Below are 20,618 nucleotides of genomic sequence, written 5' to 3' on the forward strand. Positions count from 1 at the left end.
TTCAGTAAATGGTAGCTTTTACTTCTAGCTGACCTCTGGGCTGAAGGAAAAAGAAACAATCTAAGTCCTAGGTGATGTAATCAGGATTCTGAAGAAGTGTGACAATCAGGAGACCCTAAAAATGGAAACAGATCTCAAAGGAATGAATGTAAGACATGGATTTATCATGCTAGGCTGCAGCAGTAATGCTGGAAACACCCACTTGGGATCAGTTCAAGATGAACCTGATCATAAGGGAGAAGGCAAATTATACTTCACAGGGCAAGAACAAAGTTTTTACCAGGAGACTAAAAGAGTATTTCTCAGCAAAATTATGAATTGGTTAAGGTGAAATGTCCAAGAATGCCAGTAAATACAAAAAACAGGGACCCTAGGAGCGAGACCATGAATTACATGGAAAGAGAAATTTAAAGAGTTGGGAGTAAATCCCAGTAATGGGCAGGACAGCTTCACCAGAGCAACAGTGTTTTCTTTGTAGTTTGTGTCAGTTTTGATTGCTGGGATTGTGAGAGACATTTATTGGGTTCCTATATCCCAGTATTAGGCTGGACATTGAAAATGTAACTGTCAACTAACTAGGCAGAGTCTAGTTTTCCTTCAAATTGCTCATAGTAAAGTGGACCATCTTAGAGAGTAAAGGTCAGGCAGGTGGCAGGAATAATAATAGGAAGCAAGAGACACCGTGTGATATCCAGTGGCATAATCTAGACTGGCGGATCATTTTTTGCTAAACCCAACCCCTACTCTCTGACAAGACAGTAGACCCTAAGACCTTGAGGGACAGAGAATGGATGTGTCTGTTTGAGTTAAAAGTCCACTCTCTAAGGTATAAATATTTACTAACCAATACCACAGTTCTTGGATGCACTCTCAAAAACGCTCTAAGGTATAAATATTTACTAACTAATACCATAGAACTTAGATGCACTCTCAAAAACGACAGAATGATCTCTCTTCATTTCCAAGGCAAACCATTCAATATCACAGTAATCCAAGTCTGTGCCCCAACCAGTAATGCTGAAGAAGCTGAAGTTGAACGGTTCTATGAAGAGCTACAAAACCTTTTAGAACTAACACCCCCAAAAGATGTCCTTTTCATTATAGAGGACTGGAATGAAAAAGTAGGAAGTCAAGAAACACCTGGAGTAACAGGCGAATTTGGCCCTGGAATGTGGAATGAAGCAGGGCAAAGACTAATAGAGTTTTGCCAAGAAAATGCACTGGTCATAGCAAACAACCTCTTCCAAAAACACAAGAGAAGACTCTACACATGGACATCATCAGATGGTCAACACCGAAATCAGATTGCTTATATTCTTTGCAGCCAAGGATGGAGAAGCTCTATACAGTCAACAAAAACAAGACCAGGAGCTGACTGTGGCTCAGATCATGAACTCCCTATTACCAAATTCAGAGTTAAATTGAAGAAAGTAGGGAAAACCGCTAGACCATTCAGGTATGACCTAAATCAAATCCCTTATGATTATACAGTGAAAGTGAGAATAAGATTTAAGGGCCTAGATCTGATAGATAGAGTTTCCTGATGAACTATGGAATGAGGTTTGTGACATTGTACAGGAGACAGGGATCAAGACCATCCCCATGGAAAAGAAATGCAAAAAAGCAAAATGGCTGTCTGGGGAGGTGTTACAAATAGCTGTGAAAAGAAGAGAGGCAAAAAGCAAAGGAGAAAAGGAAAGATATAAGCATCTGAATGCAGAGTTCCAAAGAATAGCAAGAAGAGATAAGAAAGCCTTCTTTAGTGATCAGTGCAAAGAAATAGAGGAAAAGAACAGAATGGGAAAGACTAGAGATCTCTTCAAGAAAATTAGAGATACCAAGGGAACATTTCATGCAAAGTTGGGCTTGATAAAGGACGGAGATGGTATGGACCTAACAGAGGCAGAAGATATTAAGAAGAGGTGGCAAAAATACACAGAAGAACTGTACAGAAAGGATCTTCACGACCCAGATAATCACGATGGTGTGATCACTAATCTAGAGCCAGACATCCTGGAATGTGAAGTCAAGTGGACCTTAGAAAGCATCACTATGAACAAAGCTAGTGGAGGTGATGGAATTCCAGTTGAGCTGTTTCAAATCCTGAAAGATGATGCTGTGAAAGTGTTGCACTCAATATGCCAGCAAATTTGGAAAACTCAGCAGCGGCCACAGGACTGGAAAAGGTCAGTTTTCATTCCAATCCCAAAGAAAGGCAATGCAAAAGAATGCTCAAACTACCACACAATTGCACTCATCTCACATGCTAGTAAAGTAATGCTCAAAATTCTCCAAGCCAGGCTTCAGCAATACCTGAACTGTGAACTTCCTGATGTTCAAGCTGGTTCTAGAAAAGGCAGAGGAACCAGAGATCAAATTGCCAACATCCACTGGATCATGGAAAAAGCAAGAGAGTTCCAGGAAAACATCTATTTCTGCTTTATTGACTATGCCAAAGCCTTTGACTCTGTGGATCACAACAAACTGTGGAAAATTCTGAAAGAGATGGGAATACCAGACCACCTGACCTGCCTCTTGAGAAACCTATATGCAGGTCAGGAAGCAACAGTTAGAACTGGACATGGAACAACAGACTTGTCAAGGCTGTATATTGTCACCCTGGTTATTTAACTTCTATGCAGAGTACATCATGAGAAACGCTGGACTGGAAGAAACACAAGCTGGAATCAAGATTGCCGGGAGAAATATCAATAACCTCAGATATGCAGATGACACCACCCTTATGGCAGAAAGTGAAGAGGAATTAAAAATCCTCTTGATTTTAAAGAGGAGAAAGAGAGTGAAAAAGTTGGCTTCAAGCTCAACATTCAGAAAACAAAGATCATGGCATCTGGTCCCATCACTTCATGGGAAATTGATGGGGAAACAGTGGAAACAGTGTCAGACTTTATTTTTTGGGGCTCCAAAATCACTGCGGATGGTGACTGCAGCCATGAAATTAAAAGACGCTTACTCCTTGGAAGAAAAGTTATGACCAACCTAGATAGCATATTCAAAAGCAGAGACATTACTTTACCGACTAAGCTCCATCTAGTCAAGGCTATGGTTTTTCCTGTGGTCCTGTATGGATGTGAGAGTTGGACTATGAAGAAGGCTGAGCACCGAAGAATTGATGCTTTTGAACTGTGGTGTTGGAGAAGACTGTTGAGAGTCCCTTGGATTGCAAGGAGATCCAACCAGTCCATTCTGATGGAGATCAACCCTGGGATTTCTTTGGAAGGAATGATGCTAAAGCTGAAACTCCAGTACTTTGGCCACTTCATGCAAAGAGTTGACTCACTGGAAAAGACTCTGATGCTGGGAGGGATTGGGGGCAGAAGGAAAAGGGGATGACAGAGGATGAGATGGCTGGATGGCATCACCGACTCGATGGACGTGAGTCTGAGTGAACTCCAGGAGATGGTGATGGACAGGGAGGCCTGGCGTACTGCAGTTCATGGGGTTGCAAAGAGTCAGACCTGACTGAGCGACTGAACTGAACTGAACCATAGTTCTAAAAATGGATGCAGATTCTCAAAGTTTACTCTTCTCTACACATGGCCACACCTGACTCGAAAAACATTATCCTTACAGAAGGAAAGTTACATTTTAAATAATTAATTAATTAATTTGGGTGTCGGGTCTAGATTGTTGTTGTTGTGTCGTGTGAGATCTTTCAGTGCATCGCCGCACACCAGCTGTGGTTGTGGGTTTAGTTGCTCCATGGCATGTAGTATCTTAGTTCCCCAACCAGGAATCAAACCCACATCCCTTGCATTGCAGGGTAGATCTTTACCACTGAGCCACCAGGGAAGTCCCAGAGAGTTACATTTTTAAGATTTTATTTTCCTCTTTAAAAGCCAATAAAACTTCACCATAAATGTAAACTGGTACAATATATCCATCAGTTTTGGTTTAAGGCTTCACATTCTGTTTTGCTTTTCTAAACGATTGAAAATAATCTGCTAGCTGTCCCTTAACTTTTAACATAAATTTTTATTTTTCAAAATAAAGGCTACCGTTTGTACAGAATACCTAACCTAAGATTGTGTCTGAACCTGATGATGGACAGATGAAGCAGGACAGTCATAGAGAGTAATCATACTGGATGTTAAAGAGTTGACAAGTTATCAAGATTCCATGACACTTAAGAATCTTTTGTTTTTTAAATTTATTTCTAGGCAGAATGGCTAATGCAGATCTGGTGAAGTATGGTTTGGCTGATGTGGTGGAAAATCCTGGTATTATCACTGATATAGGGATGAAGGCGGTCAATGAAGTTTTCTCCTGTATCAAATATCTGGCAATTTATAATTGCCCCCATCTACATAACCCATATAATTGGATCTCAGGTACTATATCTTAAGTACAGGTATATTTTATTGGTGTCAAAATAATACATATCTTTGTTTTCTGTATGGCGTTAATTAACATTCCTCATGTAAAATGTTGACTTTTATATATATTGTTCATAGAAGCTCTGGGAGCCTTTGATAACTGAGTTGGAAATACTTTCAACGCCTCTTTGAACTTTTGAGATTCTCTGCCTAGAAATTTGCACTTGTCGAGATTATAGATTCAGTCACACTAATTGTTACATGTTTTTCTTTGGGCCGGGCATGTAAAATTAAGCTTAGGAATTGTTGCCTGGGATATTATGGTTGTTTTCTCTGTGTTACCTTAAAATGGCATATCATCTGAACAGACAAAGTAGGTATGTATGTATTTTTAAAGCTTCAATTAAGTGACATACTAAACATGTAGTGAAATTTTCTATTACCTTAAATTTTTAGGCTACTTCAGATGATATCTGCCTGCCTGATCCCTTGGGTACAGAAGTGTGACTTTTGCTCTTGGTATTTTTCTTTATGAGAGAAGTTTTATTCCGCTCCCCGCCCCTCACAAGAGAGCAATGCTATTTATTTTTTTTAAGGCACTTGTTAAATACCTAAATTCACAAGCCTTTAATAAAGTCAGAGCTAGAGACTTTTCATTTTGACCCCCTTGTACCAAACTAGGCCCTCTCACTGACAGCTGCAAACCAACCCTGACAGCTGTCTGAGCCATCACACATGGATACTACAGCTCCACACAAAACCCACCTCCAGACCTACTGCAGGGCTCCTGAGCCTCTGCTAAGATCACTCATTAGAATGGCCATGTCTCACCCATGAGAAGAGAAGTTCTACCCCTTGCCCAGCTGCACCAGGAAGCTATTGGAAAGTACAAACTTTAGATTGTAGCCGGCATAGATCACTTTTAAAAAATAACATTTATTGGGTTTTTGGTTTGTTTGTTTTCTTAAATACAGAAGAGTATAAAGAAGAAAATAAAAAATGGCCTATAATCCCATCACTCAGAATTCCTGTTAACACTTAAAAACTAAAAGTAATACATGCACTTGATAAACAGTATCAAACAGTACAGAAAGGTACAAAATGAAAGGCCTCCTCTTCTCAAAGGTAACCACCATCAATGGTTTCTTGTATATTCTTCTGGACAGGTTATTTTGTGCATTTGCAGCCTATACATGTATAGCATTTAAAAATGATTTATATATACAGAAGGACCTTACTATGTATATACATTGTCCTGTAACTTGTATTTTGCACTGAGAATATTTTGGAGAGCTCTCATATTAGCAAGCTTATTCAGTTCTTCATTCTTTTAGTAGCTGCATAATGTTTTATTAAAGGAATACACCAACATTTCTTTTAACTAGTGTCCTGTTGTTAAATAGGCATGTAGGTTTTAAGTGAATCACATTTAAACGAAGACAGACTTACTTTCAAGTTAATGATTTCCAATCCATCTGGTTCTTGTAAAATTGGATAAGGAGACATCATAGTTTAGAGTCATTAAGTGGTAGAGATCATGAAATAAGATAAAATTTACACAAAGGAAATGGGTTTGAAAGTCTTTGTGACCTATGGCAAAATTCATGAGTAATGGAGAAAGTGTTAGTTACATATTTTCTCTGGCCATGTCATTTCTTCAACAGACCACTCAAGGTGGACTCGATTGGTTGATATCAACTTAGTGCGTTGCCATGCTTTGAAGCTGGACTCCTTCGGCCAGTTTATTGAGTTGTTGCCCAGCCTGGAGTTTATTTCACTGGACCAAATGTTTCGTGAACCACCCAAAGTAAGTCACATTTGAGAGAGTTTTGTAATCAAGAAAACAACCTAAGTAATTTTTTTCCCTAATGATATGCCTTTACAAATGATATAATATGACTTTTTACTGCCAGCCTCAGTGAAGGAAGGCATAAAGGTTATAATAATGGATGGCCATATGTTCTTGTAAGTGAGTACTAAGGGGCTTCCAGATAAAAAAAAAATAAGTGGAAAGCTGTCTCCATCAGGTTTATAAAGTTAAGGTAAGAGCAAAGGTGGAAATCTGAGCTAAAGCAAAAATTATTACCTAGAGTGGTTGAAAGATTAGATCTCTAATTAGGAACCCAAAATATAAGTAAGGATTAGGAACTTATTTTGGATGTTTTCTTTTGCTGCTACATTTTCTATTCAGTTGCATATCTGGGGAAATCTGAAGTTGCCCAGTTGTACAAAATGTTATTTTAAAACTTCTTAATGTATGTAGAATCTTAACTTATTGTAATAGAAACTTAATGTTTCAATGAATTAGGTTCTCTCTTGTCAATTCTTAATGGTTATACCCTCACTGTTGAAGCAGTGCCATATAGTAGGGAAAGCTCAGGGCTTGAGGACAAATTATTGGGTTTCAAGTCTCAGCTGTACCACATACTGGTCATGCACTGTTGGGCAGATCCCTTCCCATTGTGCATGTCATCATCTGTAAATCAAGACTAATCACTTTGTCTTGCTTGAGGTGTTGTGGGTCTTAAATGAGGTTCTTTATGAATAGGTGAAAGTATTTCATAAAGTGCTATATAAGTATTCTATGTAAAGATGAAATGAAGGAATATTAAAACTAGTGTTTTATTCTAATCCGAATTAATAAGCATGTGGTTTCGTCTTGCTTCAGGGCTGTGCTCGGGTTGGTCTGAGTGCAGGCACAGGAATTGGGGTTTCCTCGGCCCTTGTTAGCAATCAGAACTCCAACAATGACAATGATAATAATGCCCAGAATAATGCCAACATCCACGACAACAATCACCATCACCCAGATGACTCAGATGAGGAGAATGACTTCCGGCAAGACTTGCAGCCAGGAGAGCAGCAGTTTGCAGCCGACGGTAACCCAGATCTTTTGTGAGCTCCAGATAGAGATGATTTTTCCTTTGGGGCCTGTTTCTCTGACTCTTCTGTCTCCTCCCCCATTTCGGTGTGTCACTTTACACACTGGGGAACCTCGCTACCAGAGCAGCCGGTGGGTGGATGGAGTTGGCCTGTCTGCTTGCTTGTTTCAGAGTTGTCTTTGTGATGCCTCTTGTCCATAGAATCTATTGGAGGTACTTACAGAAAGGGAAGGGCTCAGATGCCGTGAGAATTAGGTGCGGTGAGCCTTAGAAGCCTGGCTGAATGGAGATTTAGCTGTCAGGATTTGTGTGAAGAAGCATCTTTCAGTATCTTGCTAAACAATAGATATTCTCTCTCACCGTTGAACTTGAATGTGGAGACAATTTTTGGATGTACCAGGAATTGGAAAAATGAATACCAGACATGTGCTAGACATTATGTTGGAAACCCTTCACATACCTCTCACCATTAAGTCTTCAAAACCACCCAGAAAATTAAGCACATGAGCTAATAAGGACCTATGGGATTTCACTTATGTAACTATCCATCCAATTCTTTGATACTGACTGAACTCCTGCTCTCTGCCACTCCGTGTGTTATTAGGCTTCATCCGCCCATATTAAATGAGTGAGAATGGAGTGAAATTGTTCCCTTACAGATGTTCCAGTTTCTCAGTTGACACTTAAGAACTGGAAAAGGAATCTCTTTTAGCCACTTTTTTGGTTGTTGCCCCTTATTCTCTTGGACAGTAATTAATGAAAATAGGGTGCCCCGGTGTGTTCATTACTTTCTGTGTATAATTTCCTTTAAGATCACTCTGTATATGCAGGTCCTGATCTAAGACTCGTTTGTAGGCATTGTCTTCACTTCCCTACCCTACATGTTCTTCTCTCTATAGAGAATGCTCCATTTTGGCTCTTGGCAAAGTCACCAGTGGCTCTTGTATAAAGGCTAGTGATCTTTTCTCCACTTGCATCTTCTCTGACATCTCATCTCAGCTGCATTGGTCACTGTTGTCCACTTCTATCTTCCTGAGGTATCTGTTTCTCTTGGCCTTTCTGAAACCATTTTCCTGATTTGTCCTCCTATCTCACTGGACATGCCTCCTCAGGTTCCTTCACTTGTACCACCTCCTGTTCTCCACTCTTGTCCTTCTCTCCCTTTTTCTTTCTATAAGCTTATCCAGTCTCATGGCTTCAGTGCCAACTATATACAATTGAATTCTAAACCTTTATTTTCAGCTTTGATACTTCTGTTTTTTAAAATAATTGCAGTTATATCCAACTTCATACTTCTGATTTCCACAGGAGTACTTTTAGGCATTTCAAACTTCTGGCTAAATCTCTCCTAAAACACACAAAAAAAGTGCAGAGCCAGTAAGTGCTAGGGGTTAAGGAGTGGAGTGTGGAGTCTGCTGTTCTTTCTTTGCCTTCTTGTCCTTGTGTGCCATCACAAAGATCTGGACTTCAGAGAACACTGACCATCTGTAGGAAACTGGGGCAGCACTTGAAGTGCTGCACTCCCCAAATCCTACGAACCCAATTGTGTTTGGAGCTGATGTACTAGACAGAGTATAGAATCCACTAGAAAGTTACATGGCCATTGGCTTCTTGGTATAGACTAGGAGATGCCTTTCATTGTTAAGTCATATATTGATGCAGCATGAACCAAAACATATGCAAGAATACTGCATTTAATTTAAGAACAATGAAACTTAAGTTCACTGACATTTGAAATTAAGGTTCAATAGATATGAGATATAATTACAAAACAAATAACTTGAGGTACCAAATTTGTCAAGTGTGTTATCTTCAAATGCTGAGAAGTTAAGGAGTTAGTGACAAAAATGCCAAGATTGAGGAACTCAACAGCCTCAACAAGAGGAAACCTAAGAATACCAAAGATGGTGGCAGGATTTTAGAGAAGTGAATATTGGCATGAAACATTAGGCTCCATGGGTCTTTCCAGCTTCATGCTATATTTATGTGCATTTATTATTACCCACATGTCAGGTTAATTCTTTTAAATAAATAAGGACGTGGGGAATTCCCTGGCAGTCTGATGGTTAGGACTCAGCGCTTTCACTGCCTTGGCCCAGGTTCCATTCTTAGATGGCACCCACAAGCCACAAGACACAACCAAAGAAAAAAGACCTGGAGAAAGGGTATGTGACTGTTGATCAAAACTAGAAGTACAAAGAATTCAAGTAAAAGAAACAACAGAAAAAAAAAAAACCATAAAGAGGGATTGAAAAAAACCCATAAATTGGGATTAAAAAAAAAACATAAACAGGGGTTAAAAATAAAAGGGATCATGAGGAATGAATGTTAGTTGAAATGACTAATATTAATGCTTGTACTCCTTAAGTACCAACATGACAATATTTTAAACATTAGTTTGAAACTGATATTCACATGTCGACTTTACTGTAGAATTTTAGAACTTTTCATGAATGAACTTTTGGATTAGTGCTAGAATGAAGTAGATTCACTCACTCTGTTGCCTTGTTGTATTTAACTTAATCAGCTTGATGAAATAATTGTCTGTCAAAGAAGGGCATTGTAAAATTTTAAAGGCCATTTAATTTATATAAGTTAAGTATCTTTGCTAATAAACCACTGAAATAAAATATGGTGTTTTTTTAGTGAAAATTATCATGAAAGTAATAGATAACTCCAACAAAAATATGTTTTCACTGTTATACAGAGTACTGTTTAATTTACCAAGATTCAATAATTTGGTTACGGATATTATCTTAGATTTGCACTTCCAAAACTGTTAAACAGATTTAGAAAGCTGTATTGTGAACTACTTAGCTTCCCTGGTGGCTCAGAGGATAAAGTGTCTGCCTGCAATGCAGGAGACCCGGATTCAATCCCTGGGTTGGGAAGATCCGCTGGAGAAGGAAATGGCAACCCACTCCAGTATTCTTGCCTGGAGAGTCCCATGGACAGAGGAGCCTGGCTGGCTATAGTCCACGGGGTTGCAAAGAGTTGGACACGACTGAGCGACTTCACTTTCACTTTCATTTTATGTTAACTGAAAATCTCAGTTCATTACCTTCATTTTGCAGCACTGTAAAACAGGAGATATCCATATTTTTTAACAATTCTCATTGTCTAGCAATATTACCATCTGTCAAAATCATGCTTCTGTAATTGCTAAAGCATTTTGCCAGGTTATTTACATATGATTACTTTTGAAGTAATTATAACTGTAAAGCATAGTTTTGTTTATATATCATTAACTGTTTTTCTATCTGGATTTAAAATAAATCCCATGTATTTACTGCTTTCAAAAGTAGGGTGCCACTCCATTGCCTCACTACCAACGCTGCAAATTAGCCACTAAGTGAAACTGCTCTGCAGCATTTATTCTGGACAGTGGTTCTCAAATTTATATGTAAAAGAGGCCAGTTAATGTATCTGTAAAACTAGGTCAGCTCCATCAAGGTTTATGATTATATTAGGTAACAGTATTTTTTTTTATAACTGAAACAACATTTCACCTGAACAGAATGTTTGGTAAGCATTGATATTTGATTAAAAGATAGCTTACGTAGTTTCTATAAGTTAAAATTGTTCTGAAAAAGATGTACTTCCCAATGGTAAAATACTTTGAAACAAAAAAATCAAAACCAAGAATCACTTACAACTTCCCTAGCCCCAAAGTACCATCATCTCATTTAATTACCAAAGACATCTATTGAGATATTATCCTTTCTTTTCTTTTTTTAATTATTTATTTTAATTGAAAGCTAATTACATTACAGTATTGTAGTGGTTTTTGCCATACATTGACATGACTCAGTCATGGGTGTACATGTGTCCCCCATCTTGAACCTCCCTCTCTCCCCATCCCATCCCTCAGGGTTGTCCCAGTGCACCGGCATTGAGTGCCCTGTTTCATGTATTGAACTTGGACTGGTGATCTATTTCACATATGGCAATAGACATGCTTCAGTGCTATTCTCTCAAATCATTCCACCCTCGGCTTCTCCCACAGACTCCAAAAGTCTGTTCTTTATATCTGTGACCCTTTTGCTGTCTCGCATATAGGGTCATTGTTACCGTCTTTCTAAACTCCATATATATGCATTAGTATACTGTATTGTTGTTTCTCTTTCTGACTTAATTCTGTATAATAGGCTCCAGTTTCATCCACCTCATTAGAACTGATTCAAATGTGTTCTTTTTAATAGCTGAGTAATACCCCATTGTATATATGTACCACAGCTTTCTTAGCCATTCTCTGCCAGTGGACATCTAGGATGCTTCTATGTCCTAGCTATTATAAACAGTGCTGCGATGAACACTAGGGTACATGTGTCTCTCTAAGTTCTGGTTTCCTCAGTGTGTATGCCCAGCAGTGGGATTGTTGAGTCGTATGGCAGTTCTGTTTCCAGTTTTTTAAGGAATCTCCACACTGTTCTCCATAGTGGCTGTACTAGTTTGCATTCCCACCAACAGTGTAAGAGGGTTCCCTTTTCTCTGCACCTTCTCCAACATTTATTGTTTGTAGACTTTTTGATGGCAGCCATTCTCACCGGTGTGAGATGGTACCTCTTGTGGTTTTGATTTGCATTTTTCTGATAATGAGTGATGTTGAGCATCTTTTCATTTGTTGATTAGCCATCTATTAGTCTTCTTTGGAGAAACGTCTGTTTGATTCTTTGGCCCATTTTTTGATTGGGTCATTTATTTTTCTGTTATTGAGCTGCATGAACTGCTTATATATTTTTGAAATTAATTCTTTGTCAGTTGCTTGGTTTACTGTTATTTTCTCCCATTCTGAAGGCTGTCTTTTCATCTTGCTTATAGTTTCCTTCGTTGTGCAAAAGCTTTTAAGTTTAATTAGGTCCTATTTGTTTATTTTTGCTTAAAAGGTGGATCATAGAGGATCCTGCTGTGATTTATGTCAGAGACTGTTTTTCCTGTGTTTTCTTCTAGGAGTTTTATAGTTTCTGGTCTAACATTTAGATCTTTAATCCATTTTGAGTTTATTTTGTATATGGCTTTAGAAAGTGTTCTAGTTTTATTCTTTTACAAGTGGTTGACCAGTTTTCCCAAAACCACTTGTTAAAGAGATTGTTTTTATTCCATTGTATATTCTTGCCTCCTTTGTCAAAGATAAGGTGTCCATAGGTGCATGTATTTATCTCTGGGCTTTCTATTTTGTTCCATTGATCTATATTTCTGTCTTTGTGCCAGTACCATACTGTCTTGATGACTGTAGCTTTGTAGTATAGTCTGAAGTCAGGCAAGTTGATTCCTCCAGTTGCATTCTTCTTTCTCAAGGTTGCTTTGGCTATTTGAAGTTTTTTGTATTTCCATACAAATTGTGAAATTACTTTTTCTAGTTCTGTGAAAAATACTGTTGGTATCTTGATAGGGATTGCATTGATCTATAGATTGCTTTGGGTTTATACTTATTTTCACTACATTGATTCTTCTGATCCATCAACATGGTATATTTCTTCAACTATTTGTGTCCTCTTTGATTTCTTTCATCAGTGTTTTATAGTTTTCTATATATAGGTCTTTTTTGTTTCTTTAGCTAGATTGATTCATTATTTTCCTTGCAATGGTGAATGGAATTGTTTCCTTAATTTCTCTTTCTGTTTTTTCTGTTACTGTATAGGAATGCAAGGGATTTCTGTGTATTAATTTTGTATTCTACAACTTTACTATATTCATTGATTAGCTCTAGTAGTTTTCTGGTGGTGTATTTACGGTTTTCTATGTAGAGGATAATGTCATCTGCAAAGAGAGTTTTACTTCTTCTTTTCCAATTTGGATTCCTCTTCTTTTTCTTCTCTGATTGCTGTGGCTAAAGCTTCCAAAACTATGTTGAATAGTAGTGGTGAGAGTGGGTACCCTTGTCTTGTTCCTGACTTTAGGGGGAATGCTTTCAGTTTTTCTCCATTGAGGATAATGTTTGCTGTGGTTTTATCATATATGGCTTTTATTATGTTGAGGTGTTTTCCTTCTGTGCCTGCTTTTTGGAGGGTTTTATCTGCATCTGTTAAGATAAGCAATCATATGGTTTTATTGATTTGTGAATATTGAAGAATCCTTGCATCCCTGGGATAAAGCCTACTTGGTCATAACATATGATCTTTTTAATATGTTGTTGGATTCTGTTTGCTAGAATTTTTTGAGGATTTTTGGATCTGCATTCATCAGTGATACTGGCCTGTAGTTTTCTTTTTTTGTGGCATCTTTGTCTGGTTTTGGTATTAGGGTGATGGTGGCCTCATAGAATGAGTTTGGCAGTTTACTTTCCTCTGCAGTTTTCTGGAAGAGTTTGAGTAGGATAGGTGTTAGCTCTTCTCTAAATTTTTGGTAGAATTCACCTGTGAAGCCATCTGGTCCTGGGCTTTTGTTTGTTGGAAGATTTTTGATTACAGTTTCGATTTCCATGCTTGTGATTGGTCTGTTAAGATTTACTATTTCTTCCTGGTTCAGTTTTGGAAGGTTGTACTTTTCTAAGAATTCATCCATTTCTTCCAAGTTGTCCTTTTTATTGTCATGTGGTTGCTGATAGTAGTCTCTTATGATCCTTTGTGTTATCTGTTGTGATTTCTCCATTTTCATTTCTAATTTTGTTGATTTGATTCTTCTCCCTTTTTTTCTTGATGAATTTAGCTAATAGTTTGTCTATTTTATTTATCTTGTCAAAGAACGAGCTTTTAGTTTTGTTGATTTTTGCTATAGTCTCTTTTGTTTCTTTTGCATATATTTCTGCCCTAATTTTTATTATTTCTTTCCTTCTACTAACCCTGGGGTTCCTCATTTCTTCTTTTTCTAGTTGCTTTAGGTATAAAGTTAGGTTATTTATTTGATTTTTCTCTTGTTTCTTGAGGTAAGCTTGTATTGCTATGAACCTTTTCCTTAGCACTGCTTTTACTGAATCCCACTGGTTTTGGGTTGCCGTGTTTTCATTTTCATTCGTTTCTATGCATATTTTGATTTCTTTCTTGATTTCTTCCATGATTTGTTGGTTATTCAGAAGCGTGTTGTTCAGCCTCCATATGTTTGTATTTTTAATAGTTTTTTTCCTGTAGTTGACCTCTAATCTTACTGCATTGTGATCAGAAAAGATGCTTGAAATGATTTCAATGTCTTTGAATTTACCAAGGCTAGATTTATGGCCCAGGATGTGATCTATCCTGGAGAATGTTCCGTGTGCACTTGAGAAGAAGGTGAAATTCATTGTTTGGGGGTGAAATGTCTTACAGATATAAATTAGATCTAACTGTATCATTTAAAGTTTGTGTTTCCTTCCTAATTTCCTGTTTGGTTGATTTGTCCATAGGTGTGAGTGGCATATTAAAGTCTCCCACTATTAACATGTTAATTGTTAATTTCCCCTTTCATACTTGTTAACATTTGCCTTACATGTTGCAGTGCACCTATGTTGGGTGCATATATATTTATAATTGTTATATCTTCTTCTCAGATTGATCCTTTCATCATTATGTAGTGTCCTTCTTTATCTCTTTTCATGGCCTTTATTTCAAAGTTTGTTTTATCTGATATGAGTATTACTACTTCCGCTTTCTTTTGGTCTCCATTTGCATGAAATATCTTTTTCCAGCCCTTCACTTTCAGTCTGTATGTGTCCCTTGTTTTGAGGTGGGTCTCTTGTAGACAGAATATATAGGGGTCTTGTTTTTGTATCTGTTCAGCCAGTCCTTGTCTTTTGGTTGGGGCCTTGAGCCCATTTACATTTAAAGTTATTATTGATAAGTATGATTCCATTGCCATTTACTTTGTTGTTTTGGGTTTGAGTTTATAATAAACCTTTTCTGTGTTTCCCCTCTAGAGAAGACCCTTTAGCAATTGTTGAAGTGCTGGTTTGGTGGTGTTGAATTCTCTCAGCTTTTGCTTGTCTGTAAAGCTTTTGATTTCTCCTTCATATTTGAATGAGATCCTTGCTGAGTATAGTAATCTGGGTTGTAGATTTTTCTCTTTCATGACTTTAAGTATGTCCTGCCGTTCCCTTCTGACCTGAAGAGTTTCTATTGAAAGATCAGCTGCTACCCTTATGGGGATCCCCTTGTGTGTTATTTGTTGCTTTTCCCTTGCTGCTTTTAATATTTGCTCTTTGTGTTTGATCTTCATTAATTTGAATAATATGTGTCTTGGGGTGTTTCACCTTAGGTTTATCCTGTTTGGGACACTCTGGGTTTCTTGGGCTTGGGTGAGTATTTCCTTCCCCATTTTAGGGAAATTTTCAACTATTATCTCCTCAAGTTTTTTCTCATACCCTTTCTTTTTGTCTTCTTCTCGGACATCTGATTGAATGTTAGGGTGTTTAACATTTTCCCAGAGGTCTCTGAAGTTGTCCTCATTTTTTTTAAGTCTTTTTTCTTTTTTCCTCTCTGCTTCATTTATTCTATCTTCCGCCTCACTTATCCTATCTTCTGCCTCAGTTATTCCACTGTTTGTTCCCTCCAGAGTGCTTTTGATCTCAGTTATTGTATTATTCACTAATGATTGACTCTATTATTTCTTCTAGGTCCTTGTTAAACATTTCTTGTATCTTCTCAATCCTTATCTCTATTTATCTGTAACTCCATTTTGTTTTCAAGATTTGGGATCATCTTTACTATCATTATTCTGAATTCTTTTTCAGGTAGACTCCCTATTTCCTCTTTTGTTTGATTTGGTGGGCATTTATTATGTTCCTTTACCTGTTGAATATTTCTCTGCCTTTTCATTTTGTTTAGATTGCTGTGTTTGGGGTGGCCTTTCTGTAGGCTGGAAGTTTATGATTCCTCTTTATTGTAGATCTTGCTCCCTGTGGGTGGGATTGGACTAGTGGCTTGTCAAGCTTTCCTGGTTAGGGGAGCTTGCTTCTGTGTTCTGGTGGGTAGAGCTGGATCTCTAGAGTGCAGTGAAGTGTCTAGTAGTGAGTTTTGAAGTGTCTATGGATTTGGCAAGGCTTAGGGCAGCCCGTGTTTTAATGCTCAGGGCTATGTTCCTGTGTTGCTAGAGAATTAGTGTGGTATGAGTTGCTCTGGAACTTGTTGGCTCTTGGGTGGAGCTTGGGTTTTAGTGTAGGTATGGAGGGTTTGGGATGAGCTCTTGTCTGTTAATGTTCCCTGGAATCAGGAGTTCTCTGGTGTTCTCAAGTTTCGGATTTAAGCCTCCTACCTCTGGCTTTCAGTCTTGTTCTTAAAATAGCCTCAAGACTTCTCCATCCATATAGCAAAGATGATAAAACATCTAGGTTAATGGTGAAATAATTTTCCACAGTGAGGGACACCCAGAGAGGTTCAGAGTTACATGGAGAAGAGAAGAGGGAGGAAGGAGGTAGATGTGACCAGGAGGAGAAGACAGGGGGTCAAAAGGGGAGAGAGCAGTCAAGCCAGTAATCAGTTTCCTAAGTGTTCTCCACAACCCAGAACACCCAGAGATTCACAGAGTTAAGTAGAGAAGAGAAGGGAGAGGGAGGAGATAGAGGTGATGTGGAGGAGAAAAGGGAGAGTCGAAAGGGGAGAGAGCAATCAAGCCAGTAATCACACCCCCAGGTGGAAATGGATACTGAAGATTAGATTCTTAAAAGTACAAAATTGATAACAAATACCAAAAAGCAAAGATTAAGAATCTAGAGGTTAAACTCTCAAAAATATAATATTAAAAAAACAGAAAAATCAGTCACAAAAATTATAAAAAGTATATATATGAAATTTGCTTTAAAAATAAGGTATTTTTTTTTGCAAGGTAATAGTAGGTTATAAAAATGAAAAAGGAATAGTAAAGAACTTTAAAAAATTGTTTTAATGATAATAAAAATTCTTCTAGGAATTTCTCTGGAGCTCTTGTGGGCAGTGTGGAGTCAGTTCAGTTTCAGATAGTTCCTTGTTCCCCCTTGTACTTCTCAAGGTCTCTATAGGCCCCTTCCAGTGCTTCGTCAGTGTTTACTACAGGGTTTTAATCTGTTGCACCTGTCACTTCCAGAGTCACTTCCACCTCTTTATTTATTTTGGCTTCCTGTTTGTAAGTCTCTTCAGTGTCTAATTTCTGTCCTGACACAAGGGGGCAAAGGTGTTCATTATTTAGGCTCACTTGTTCAATTGTGGAGAGGGAGGAACACTGCAAACAAGTATCACTGGCGTGTGTGGGGAGTGCTCGTGGTATATGGATCGCACTGGGTTTGCCCCAGCTCACTGTGGCCTGTGCTTTCCGGGTCTACACTGCTCAGACTCCAGGTTGCTCTGCAGGAATACTGTCCAAAGCTGGCCCTGCGTTTTATGCACTTCCCAGGTCTAAGCTGCTCAGGTTCAGGTTCTTGGCTACTCCACAAGGGCACAGACTCACTTGGGCATGTGTTTTGTGCCCTTCCCAGGTCCCAACAGCTCAGGTGACGAGGTGCTTGGTGAGCACACTGTCCCAGGTGGACCGTGCATCTTGATCATCTCCCCGGTTCCTGCCACTCAGTTTCCGGGGTGTGCCGAGAGAGCACTGTCTCATGTGTGCTTTGTATCTCCTCTGGGGAGCTGATCTCAGGCTGTGACCCTACTGGCAGATGTCAGTCCTCCAGGATCCTAGGGAGACGTGGTTAGCAACTGGGAGCCTGCTCACAGTTTGGTGGAGGATGCAGTATCTGGGGCCGAGATTGCCCCTTGCCTTCTGGCTCTGGCTGTTGCGTCCCTGCCTCTCTGCCTCTGGCAGGGGGGCGGGGGCTGTGTGCAGCCAGCTAGCTCTCCTTTGGTATTCTTTCAGTCCTTTGTTCTGTGAGAGGGCCAGGTTAGAGACTTTCGCGGGGAAGTTCTCTTTTTTTTCCTCTCTCTCTCTGTGGCTATCCCACAGCTTGGGTTGCTGTCTCACATTAGCTTCCTCAGATTGTCCTCAGGGCATTCAGGCCTGGTCCTTACCCTAAGCATGCAGCCCAAGCCTCCCTGTCTAGCCCCTGCTCACTGGTGGCGGACACAAGCGTCTGGGCTACTTCTCCGCTGGGAGTTGCGTTTAGGCGCATATTCTGTGTGTTTGTTTGTTTTTTTTTTTCCCCTCCTGGTTATATTACCAGTCCATTCTGAAGGAGATCAGCCCTGGAATTTCCTTGGAAGGAATGATGCTAAAGCTGAAACTCCAGTACTTTGGCCACCTGAGGCGAAGAGTTGACTCACTGGAAAAGACTCTGATGCTGGGAGGGATTGGGGACAGGAGGAGAAGGGGACGACAGAGGGTGAGATGGCTGGATGGCATCACTGATTCGATGGACATGAGTCTGAGTGAACTCCGGGAGTTGGTGATGGACAAGGAGACCTGGCGTGCTGCAATTCATGGGGTCGCAAAGAGTCGGACATGACTGAGTGACTGAACTGAACTGATATTGCCCTGTGAGATTCCAAAACTGCCCACAGACCCTCCAGTGAGAGGGTTTCCTGCTATTTGGAAACTTCTCCTTCACAACAACTCCCTCCCTAGGACGGGTCTCCATCCCTAACTCTTTTGACTCTCTTTTTGTCTTTTATATTTTGTCCTCTCTCCTTTCAAAGAGAATGGGCAGCCTTTCTGGGTGCCTGTTGTCCTCCACCAGTGTTCATTTGTTTTGTGGAAGTTGCTCAGCATTCAAATGATCTTTTGATGATTTCGTTGGGGAGAAAGTGGTCTCCCCATCCTATCCCTCCATCGTCTTGCCTGTCTTTCCCAAGACATTATCCTTTCTTTGCTTTATACCACCACCTACCTGCTCTCTCCAACATGGAGTCTTCAGTAAGTTCTGTTGACTGTCTCTAAAACATCTCCCCAGTGTATCTACATTCTTCTTCCTCATTGTACCAGACCTTTTTTTACCTAAATGTTTTAATGGCATTTACAGTAAAATAAGTTCTTAGAGTAGGTAGGGCAATTTTTAAAAAACAAATACCAGGCAATGTTACTTCCTTTTGTAAAACTTCCTGACAGCTCCCCTCTCCCTTAGAATAAATCTAGTTTCTTGATTTGGGCCATAAAGTGCTGCATAATCTGGCTTGTTCTCACCTTGTACCACTCCCCACCTCACACACTGTGCTTGAATGTGCCAAACTGGCACCAACTGTTGTATTGACTGCTGCCTCTTCATAGAATGTCCTCCCCTCCATCTTTACATGGCTAGCTTCTTCTTGATATGTAGGTCTTAGCTTAAATATTAATCTCAGAGGTGTCTTTCCTTACCACCTTAATCTTTTTTTTCACTTGAGGTATAATTGACATTATTTGTACATATTGCAAAATGATCGCAATAAGTTTAGTAAACATCAATCACCATACATAGTTACAGTTTTTTACTGTGATGAGAAATTTTAAGATCTTCTATCAGTAATTTTCAAATATGCAATAGAGTATTAATATAGTCTGCATGCTGTGTGTTACATTTCTCTGACTTATTGAACCTTTTGATCACCTTAGCAATTTAAGTGCCACTAATTCATTCTCTTTTATGTCACCCTCTTTTAGTTTTATTGCATAAGATATTATTTTCTGATGTTTTTATTGTTGACTAAAAAATAATTTTACTAAAAATCTTTTTCTTCCCCAACTAAACTCCATGAGATTAGAGATATTGACTATAACCACTGTCTTTTAGCACCTAGGAACAATAACACATTGTAGTAAGCTCTAAAAAAATATTCAGTGAATGAATGCAATTAAAGAAGTTTAAAATAACTTTGGGGTATTTATAGTATTTCCACAGGTTATTGTGGCAACCTAAAAAGCAATTGCTGAAAGCTTTGAAAATCTTGATTGTGATTGATTGTGAAGTCACTCAGTCATGTCCAACTCTTTGTGACCCCATGGACTGTAGCCTACCAAGCTCCTCCGTCCATGGGATTTTCCAGGCAATAGTACTGGAGTGAGTTGCCATTTCCTTCTTCAGGGGATCTTCCTGACCCAGGGATCAAACCCAGGTCTCCTGCATTGCAGACAGATGCTTTACCCTCTGAGCCATCAGGGAAGTCTGTAGTTCTGTCCTAGTGGTTTTCTTCTGCCTATAAGAGGCAGTTTTAAACTTTTCACAGTCTGGGACCCAGGCTACCTTTTTAACCTCCTTTCCTCTTTCACACCCTTACCGCAACTCAAACTCTTACTCTTTTTATCACTGACCTACTTACTCTTCTGGAAAATGTTATGTGCTTCCTGGTATGTATGAAATATCACTCCATCTCAGTGAAACCTTCCCTGTCCAACAGACTTAACAACTGCTTTTTTGTCCATGTTCCCTTTACTTGGACTGTTCTAGCACTTAATGAGTATGTTTTGTGCTGTGTATGTATTGTGCTGTGCTTAGTCACTCTCTCATGACCAACTCTTTGCGACTGAATGGACTGCAGCTCACCAGCCTCCTCGGTCCATGGGATTCTCCAGGCAAGAATACTGGAGTAGGTTGCCTTGCCTTGACCTTATT

The 20,618-nt window shown here is 39.1% G+C and overlaps 1 protein-coding gene across 3 annotated transcripts in view; it reads left to right on the forward strand.

Moving 5' to 3' along the window:
- FBXO38 (F-box protein 38) overlaps positions 1-20,618 on the forward strand; it is a 66,732-nt gene that overhangs the window by 27,906 nt on the left and 18,208 nt on the right. For all 3 annotated transcript variants that reach the window (XM_068979705.1, XM_068979706.1, XM_068979707.1), the window contains exons 10-12: positions 4,182-4,352; positions 6,002-6,144; positions 7,006-7,216. In XM_068979705.1, coding sequence (XP_068835806.1) covers positions 4,182-4,352; positions 6,002-6,144; positions 7,006-7,216 — 525 coding nt within the window. The remainder of the gene's footprint in view (positions 1-4,181; positions 4,353-6,001; positions 6,145-7,005; positions 7,217-20,618) is intronic.

This window comes from Capricornis sumatraensis, chromosome 9, assembly GCF_032405125.1.
Source record: "Capricornis sumatraensis isolate serow.1 chromosome 9, serow.2, whole genome shotgun sequence".
NCBI classification, from domain to species: domain Eukaryota; kingdom Metazoa; phylum Chordata; class Mammalia; order Artiodactyla; family Bovidae; genus Capricornis; species Capricornis sumatraensis.